Genomic DNA, 8,920 nt, shown 5'->3' on the forward strand with positions numbered 1-8,920 from the left:
AAAGCGCGGCGTTTCAAGCTGGACTTGCTTGCTTGTCCCCGAGTTGATTTGGTTCCCTTCGATTTGAGCGAGTGGAAAGTGTCAGGCGGCGAGCCCCCCCCCCGCCAGTAGCCCCCTTTTCCTCATCAGAGCGGCCTTCCGAGAGGCGGCATCCGCGTCGAGTGGAAACGTCGGGGCGGGATGGCATCATGTTGTGTCGCGCCAGCTTCCTTTTGAAAAGTGCGTTGATGCGCTCATGTTGTTTAGCGATGCCACCATCTGCTTCGCATTTGGCCGCGACTGTTTGCTTTGGAACGGACGCCGCACGCAAACTGCTGGGGATTACGCTCCTCTACGTATGCAAGAGCGTGCCTTTATTTGTTTCCATTTATTTGTTGATTGGTGGCATCCAAGATAGAACTGCCGGCGGTTTGATGTTTGTCCACCAAGCCATCCTATAGTCTCGGACTCGCTTTCATTCTTCCTCTTTCAGTGGCGCACCCTGAACATTTGGAAAAAAAATAAAAATCATCCCCCAAAACCGGTTGGACTGACTGACAGGAAAATTTGGTGGACCTGTCAATGAGGAGAGGACCCACGAAAAAGTCCCCAAAGGACAATCGAACAGGAAGTCTGCCGTTCGGGTTTGAGGCTGCCCTTTCGGGTCAATTCCTTTTCGTAGTTCCCCTGGAAAGTTGGATAAATTCAGCCCCTGACACGGCTTTCACTGATTGACACCAAATTGGGTGCCTGCATCTATCATAACAGGATGCACCAAAGGAAAAAAAAAAAAGTCTCAAGCAGCCACGCCCCACATTGAACGGGAAAGAGACCATGATGGTTTGAAGCACCCAATTTGGACAAATTCCTCCAGTCGCGCTCCCCGCAAAATTCAGCCTCCGACCCCATTTTCACAGATGGACGCGACATGAGGTCGATGTGTCCTTCATGACGAGATCCGCGTGCCCTCCAACTGAACAGGAAGTGGCTCATTTTGCTCTGCAGCTGCCATTTTGGGCCCCATTTCTTTGCCGCCCCCCCCCCCCCCCCCAAAATCTCTGCCCCCCCCCCCCCCCCCGCAAAGTTTGAAAAACGTAGCCCCGTACCCCAGTTTCACTGATGCACACCAAATTTGCTCGATGGGTCTATCATAACAGGATGCCCAAAAAAAAAAAGTGCCCCAAATTGAACAGGAAGTCGGCCATGTTGGTTCGAAGCAGCCATTTTGAAAAGCCACCCCCCCCCGCACTAAGAGGAGAAACCACATCGAGCAGGCCCGCCATTCAGTCGAAACCTGTACTGACGAAGAGCAACACCATCTGTCCGTCATCTTCCGCGAACTGGGATGCCGCCTGCGAGCCAGCGAGCAGATGGAGAGTCCAGACTTTTGCTCGCGGTCGGGCCTTGGCCGCGCTCCGCCAGCTGGAAGCTTCTGGAAGGACAGATGAGACGTAAGAGGCGCGACCCCCGTCATTGGCTGTCGCCATTCACGTCGTTCCGGGGGAGGGGCGTGGCCACGCGCTAACCGTCGGGTGCGCGATTGGCGTCCCGACAAGAATGTCGGCGTGCGCGCGCGTGTTTGTGCGCACGGGCCGGCGAGAGGCGAGGCGCAATCTGCATGCACTTAGTCCTGGCAAGGCGGAGCGGGCGCTCGTCTTAAGCCCCCTTTTGGACGGCGCGGCGGCGGAAAGCCGATCTGTAAATAACAGACATGTGTTCCTTCCAGGCGGCGGCGGCGGCGGTCAGAACGTCTCATCCCGTGTTGTGTGACAATCACGCCGTAATAGCTGCAAAATGGCCGATGGGGAGCCGGGCTGCGGCGCAGGGGTTGACGGGGCGACTCTTGTGGTTCTGATTATTGGAGGAGGGGGCCTGCCCAGCGTCACGTCAAATTAGCGCACTTTGACAGCTGCGCCGCCGCGGAGGGGGCGGCGGCGGGCCTTCAGCGCACCTGAAAGAAAGGCTTCGGATGAGCTGAAATGACGTCACGAGGGCACGTCACCACAAATAAATTGGGGGTGGGGGGGAAGCTTTTTCTGCTTTGATGAAACAGGAGAGCAAATAACCAATTGATTTTGTTTTGAATAGAATCCATTGCTTGGATTTTTTCGCCGTGTATGGCAGCAAAGCTGAATTGATTAAGAGATTAAAAAAAAAAAAGTGGCAGCTCAGGTCTCACGAGTGTCATTTTGCCGATCTTTAAAAGTTCAAATGAAAACTCGAGACTCGATTTGGAAAAACACACCAAGAACATGATGGATGGAAATCATGAAAACGTTTTTCATCTATTTGAAACGTTTATCGCGCACTCCTCGCGGCGGACGCGTACGTAACATCCCGTGATTCATTTCGAGTTCGGTTTAGCCAGTGGGAATCGAAACGCTTCATGCTTGTTTCGTTGGTCCAAGTTGGATGTTGTCGGCTTCAACGCGGTTCCAGTCGGACGTCCGCGTCAAGTGTTGCACTTCTGAAACGTGCTAGCCGCGTCAGTCTTAGGTTAGCGTCGCCATGAGCACGGCTGCTCCGTCTTTTCCTCGTCGTCACGTCACGAGAACGACACTTGTCCGAACAGAGGTGGTTCTTCTCGAGGCGGGGTCGGCGTTTGGCCCCAAATTGGCCGGATTGGCCGTCGCCGATTGGCGGGTAGACAAAGCGACGCCCGGCTGAGTGCTCGACTCCCGTTGCCGTGGTCCCGTCTCCAAGTGGGGGGGCTGGCCGTTAGCAAGCTGACCCCCCCCAGCCCTCACGTCCCGCCACTCCCGCGACTGGCCCCGAGGGAGGAGGCCCACGTCATCCGATTCCGATTTCATTTGTACTTTGGGATTAGTGGACCCCCACCCACCTCGGACAAGCCCACCTCCATTTCTATCTCCCAGCTCTTCTTCTCAGGCTTCAGGTTGCCTCGCACTTCTTCTTTTGTTTCACGTCGGACTCTCCTCTGAACCTGAGCCGCGTGCTCGGTTAGCACAATGCTAGCTCCACCCGCAAAAGCGAACGACCTCACCCCTAAAGTGCTTTCGCGTCATGGCAACCACGTTTCCAATCGGTGGCGTCGAGCCACACTTAAACTGGCCTAACGCTGTTTGCGCAAAGCGCTAATTGCGGATTTGCCAAGAAGACGCGCACCGCGGAATTGTTCTTTTGTCTTCCGTGATCGCAACCAATGTAGCCAGTGTGACACATTTGATCACGGGCGAAGTCGTAAAAGTTTCGCGGAATAAATTTAAAACGACGACCATGTAGCTCGGCGCAAGATGAGCTAACGCTGTTCGAAATGTATCAATGAAACCGATGTGCAGGCGAGGTCACATTTAATAATTGGCTTCATTTAAAAATGTTGAGTGCAACAGTGATGGAAGTCCCAAACGACGTTACGTGTTGCTAGCATAACAGCTAGCTCACGCTAAAGCAACTCTTCCGCTAAGGCCAAGCAAACAAGTTATCGTATCGGCCGCTGCGGGGATTTTTTTTTCCCCTCCTTGAACAGGAAAGGCAGCGCTCGACCCGACGGGCTCGTCCCAGTTGAGCGAGGACAGCAGCTGACACGGCACCGACACGAAGCAGACCCCCTCGGAGGCCAAATTGGTGGCAGCCGGGTCAAGTTGCAGAAAAATGCCAATTACTCCCAATTGATCGGCGGGGCTTGATCACCAATTGGCCGCCGGGTCACCTTACGCCTTCGGACTCGGGCCCGCCACGTAGCGGCCGAAGCGGCAAGAAAAGAAGCCGCCCGCACGCCATTTCCTGCGCGCGTCAGGCCGCTCGGTGATGTCAGGTGGCGCGGGGGCGACCGTGTAAACAATGGCCTTTCAGTTGATCTAATTAGGCGGGGGAGGAAGTGTTTAGGGGCTTAATTGAGATTGCAGTGGGAAATTGCTCCGAAATGGGCCCGGCCGGCCGGCGGGCGCGTTCCTCGCGGCGGGCAGCGACGAGGGATTTCGCTGGGGACTTTGTAGATAATTACAAGGAGCGTAATGGCCGCATGCGTGCTGATTGGAGAGCGCCACATGCCAAACGCCAAATAGGAAGCGTGTGTGCCTGTGCTTGCACGTGCCGCCGCCGCCGCCGCCTGATGCGCCTGCGTCGGGCTCCCAAAAGAGATTTTTTTGCACAGCGAGGAAGCGACCTGGTTGCAGGAAGCGCTGTCCTCATTTGGCTTTGCTTTACGTTTTTCTCCACAATTTACAAATGTGTGTCAAGTCAACATGTGAAAAGTTGAATTCAAGGCCGCTTTTAATGGTACTTTTGGCTTCAGCCTTTAATTTGAAATATTTACTTTTTTTTTTGGGCACTCACAAATTCACCTATTGGCAGCCGGACTCGGTCAGACTTTTGTACGTGTCACTACGTGGAAAGAGTAGTTTTTTTTTTTTTTTGTTTTTCCATGGAATTTGCAGTTCTTTATTTGGTTATTTCATGACAAATACAGTAACTTTCTCAATGGGGTTTCTTCGGCTGAGGCATGACATCTACTGTGCATTTATATTTTGAGACTTTTACATTTCAAGGCTTGCAAAGTTCCAAGTTATATTGAAATTAAAAAATATATATATTTATATGGAATTCACATCTCCATAAAAGTACAATACAATGAGAAGAATTGCCGCACCTTCAAGAATGGATCAAGCAAAAGGTTCAAAGCTGTCGGTGAAATTGTCAAGACTCATTTCTAGTCTGAATTTCCAGCAGTAGATCCTGAAAATGTTTGAATATTTCTGGCCTCAGCTCCCCCGCCCCCTTTTTTTTAATTTTTTTTTTTTTTTTTTTTAAACTTTTGTTTTGTGACTCGTTTCAGGCATTCGGCTTCATGTCGCGAGTGGCGCTGCAGGCTGAGAAGATGAACCATCACCCCGAGTGGTTCAACACTTACAACAAGGTGACTGGTGACGATCGCACCCCCGTCGCCATGGCGATATGACCTGACCACAGACATTAATCGTACTCAAATTTAAAAAAAAATTAATTTCTTTTTTGAACTTTTGAACGTTTTCCATTTAAATGGTGTGTGTGTGTGTGTGTGTGTGTGTATGTGTGTGTGTGTGTCTCTCTCAGGTGCACGTGACGTTGACCACGCACGACTGCGGCGGGCTGTCCAAGCGAGACATCAAGATGGCCAAGTTTATTGACAAGGTCGCTCTTTCTATGTGAATTGTCCCAAAAAAAAAAAGAATGCATTTCTATCTCTTTAGCGTGATGATTGTTACGGCATCCTTGATTCGTTTATCTTGGCCTCCATCGACCCGTTAGCGGCGTGAGCGTTCCTCTGAGCTGGTTGCTCGTCATGCGCAACTCTTTGCACTTTGCGCAATCTATTTATGAGCTATTTCTGTCAAAGACTCTTGCGGATGCATTTTTTTTTTAAATCTCTTCTTTACTCTGTGGGGCTACGGGTCGTCGAACCAGCGCCTTTTTTGAGTCCACTTTTAGTTTGGGACCAATTCATTTGACTCCAATTGCATGTTAGGTCGTTTCTACCTGAACGCCGGTGGGTTTTTCTTTTCTTGATGGACTCGGTGGGGCGACCAGCGTTGACTAGTTGTGGATGCGCCGATTGCACATCAACCGCTTTCCGCAGCCACACACACACACACACACACACACTCTTCCACGGGGCGGCTGCCGGCCGACGAGTCAACTCGGCTTAATCCCAAAATGAGCGTGCAGCCGTGGGGCAGCTGCGTGTGCATGACATTTCTTCCCCCCCTCCAGCGCACGCTTGCAACCTCATACTGGTTGATTGGACTTAAGCTGGACTTTGGTTGTCGGGGATGCGGCAGCTTGCAACTGCCCGGATTCCACTTGACGACAATATTTCATCGAAAATCTCCAGTCCCAGAAAGCAGAAGTAGCATTTTGCAGGCTGTCAAGCGCAAAGCAACAGAGTCGTCATGAGTATTTCACTTTCTTGCAGTTGTATTGAATTGTCCTTGTAGGTATGCGTTTGTTTTAATTTAAATTAATCGGGTTTTTTTTCTTTTATCATTTGAATCACTATTAAATTTTTACTTTTTAAATGTTCTATTTCTTTTAATTTTCATGTATTTCCATTCATTTTATTTAGTAATATTTTTTGTTTTTTATATTTAAATAAAATGTACATAATAAAAAATGATTTTATATCTAGACAAATAGCATGTAATAGTATATGTTGGGGTTTTTTTTTTGGGGGGTGGGGGCTGGAACAGATTAGTGGTATTTCCATTCCTTATAATGGCGGAAGCAGATTTGATTTATGAGTAAACTGAGTTATGAGTAAAACTCTTAAATGAAGGTGCCATGGGACACTTGGGAATAAAGATGAAAGAAAATTTTCATTTTGTTCCCTTACCAAGAGCAAAGTTGACGTGCGGGGACTCCCCACTCTGAGCTTTTCGGCATTGGGGTCATGTGACCCTCTTGAGGTCATGTGGCCCCTCCCCTTTCTCAATGGTTTCTCCAAGAAGCCTCCGGAAGCCTTCCAGCACCTTTTGCCAGTGAACACAAGCTAAGGTAAGACGGCTCGCTCACCCTTTTCCAAGTCGCTTGTGTCACAAAATTGTCTGCTTTCAAAATTTCGACCGGTGGCTGTTTTGTGAAAAAGAGCGAAAATTGAGGTCTGGATGCATTGCATCCTAACTCCTCGCGATTAACATGATGCTAACACCTGTTTGTTTGTTTGTTTGTTTGTTTGTTTGACTGATCTGCGCTCACAGCGGCCATTTTGTTTGCCACTCGGCTCCAGTGAAAAACCTTTCTGTCATTTTTTTGTAAAAAAAGGATGACAATATAAGTATATTAAACGTACGCAATCTCGGGTCATTGCTTGTTTTGATTATAAAGGGGTGACATCCCTTGAGGTGAAGTGGAGGCCAGTTTGAAAGCAGCAGCATTTGCAGTGGCATTTGGTGAAACAAAATGGCCGACAAATGCTATCAAGAACTTCAGATAAAACTTCCCAAAAACAGTGAGGGGACTTTACAATTTCAAAAAAAGGTCAAGGCTACTCTATAAGCGTCCTCATTTTTACACTAAAACAAGAGTTGCGCACTTGAAGTTGCCCGTCATTAAATTGACGTTTGGGCTCCGTACCAAAATATCCTCTCAAACGTGAGCTACAGCGTGACTTGGGAATACCGGAAAGAGTACGGACGCGGCATCGTGGGTGTTCTTGCTGTTCGAATAGTTGAAAAGAAGGCGACGAACAGAAATTGAGTAAGCCACCTCGAAATTTGATGTGACGTAACGGAGGTCATTAGCTTCTGGTGCCAAGTAGCCTTGCGCACAACTTTCAGATAAATGTTGACGGCTACAATTGGGAGGGAAGTCCGAAGACTTCCGGTATACAGAAAGCACAAAAAGATGATTCCGCGGGCAAACTTATTTGGAGTTAAAACTTTTAAATTGGCAGATTGTTGAATGGGCTTTGGTCGGAAAGCACCTTACGGGTAAAAAAAAAAAACGAATTAAAAAGAAGGTGGAGTTTTGGACTGAGTTCTTTTGAGGCCCCGGGCCAGCTAAGGACGCAGGCAGGCCACCCTCCCGGTTTTGGGGCTTTTGAGAATCCTCATCCTCATCCTCAACCCCCCCCCCCCCCCCCCCCCCCCCCCCCCGTTTGATTAGAGGCTCACTTGTGCGTTAAATGACACGTTGGGATTCGGCGGAACCAGCCAGGACCGCGCGTGGGTGTGCGCGTGCAGCTGGACTTGAGACTGTGAACTCAGCAGGCCAGAAGGCGAGTTGCTCTCGTCTTTGGACGTTCGGCGCTGCGGGCCCTCGCGTGTGCGTTTGGAGCGGCGAGCGAACTTTGGCTTTGGCCACCTCGGAAAATGTCACCGCTTGTGCGGAAAAAGAATGCTTTTGTTTGTCTTCTATTCTTGCGGTTGACTCCTCTGAGATGGATTTGTCCCAAGTGGGCGAGTTGTGGTGTTGTCGGTGACGCAGCGCGAGCGTGTGCGCGTGCGTTTTCTCCTGGTTTGTGCCTTCACCGAGCTCCCTTTTCTTCTTCTTTGCTGGTTCTTTTGTTTTGCCAAGCGACCCCTTCGGCTTGTCTCTGCCGGTGGGTGATTCGTGCTCCGGTTCCCATGATGCCCCCCCCCCCCACACACACACACACACACACACACTCCCGGTGCACCAGCACCGCGCCCAGGTAAAGAATGTGATGCTTTTTTTCACTGTTGGGACTTGTTGGGATGCACGCAGCACCCCCCCACCCTTTTTTTTTTGCAAGCAATCCCGTTTGGCATTCAAAAAATTGATACTACATATTTGCTTACAATCTACAGTATACGTCAAGCGTGTAATAGCATGAATTCTGCAAGCACGGAATGTAATGGTCTGCTTTTATAGTGAGAAGAAACCGTTGATTTTTTTTTTTGCTTATACAGTATCATGAAACGTTGAGGTTCTCAGAGAATTTTTTTTTAAGTAATTAAAATTATCATCAGTCACACGAAATGAATTATTGTATTATTTTTAAGTACACACGGTTGCCTACCCACGTTGAGGTTAATACTGTATTATTAAAAAACACTCGTAACGCTCAAGCAATTCAAATGTTGATATGAGAAGTAAAATTCAAAATTTTTTTTTTAATTCCACTACCAAAATTACGCTTGTAACACGGCCACCTAATTGTTGTTTTGTGTTCAACTCATTTTCGTAGGGGAAAAATACACCGATAAAAGTAAAAGTCACTTTTAGGAAAAACAGACAAAAAATTCCCCACGAAATGAAAATGAAACGGAATTTTATCCAGGTTGTCAAAATTGTTACAGCATTCATTTCACCAAACAAAAATAAATTTCGTGGGCGACGTGACGTAACTACATCGAACGTGGCGCATATCCTCAAGTATCGACTTTTTATTTTCATCCTAAACCCTCTGATGAGCACCAAATGATTTTTATTCTTCTCATTGGTGCCTCGTACTAACCCGCGCCTCATTATCAGCCAAAACACA

The 8,920-nt window shown here is 48.7% G+C and overlaps 1 protein-coding gene across 2 annotated transcripts in view; it reads left to right on the forward strand.

Moving 5' to 3' along the window:
• LOC109517593 (pterin-4-alpha-carbinolamine dehydratase 2) overlaps window positions 1-5,133 on the forward strand; it is a 7,491-nt gene extending 2,358 nt beyond the window's left edge. For both annotated transcript variants that reach the window (XM_019872840.1, XM_019872850.1), the window contains exons 3-4: window positions 4,775-4,855; window positions 5,032-5,133. In XM_019872840.1, coding sequence (XP_019728399.1) covers window positions 4,775-4,855; window positions 5,032-5,127 — 177 coding nt within the window. In that variant the 3' untranslated portion in view covers window positions 5,128-5,133. The remainder of the gene's footprint in view (window positions 1-4,774; window positions 4,856-5,031) is intronic.
• The last annotated feature ends 3,787 nt before the right edge of the window (window positions 5,134-8,920 follow it).

Source organism: Hippocampus comes, unplaced genomic scaffold (assembly GCF_001891065.2).
Source record: "Hippocampus comes isolate QL1 unplaced genomic scaffold, H_comes_QL1_v1.1 scaffold33, whole genome shotgun sequence".
Taxonomy (NCBI): Eukaryota; Metazoa; Chordata; class Actinopteri; order Syngnathiformes; family Syngnathidae; genus Hippocampus; species Hippocampus comes.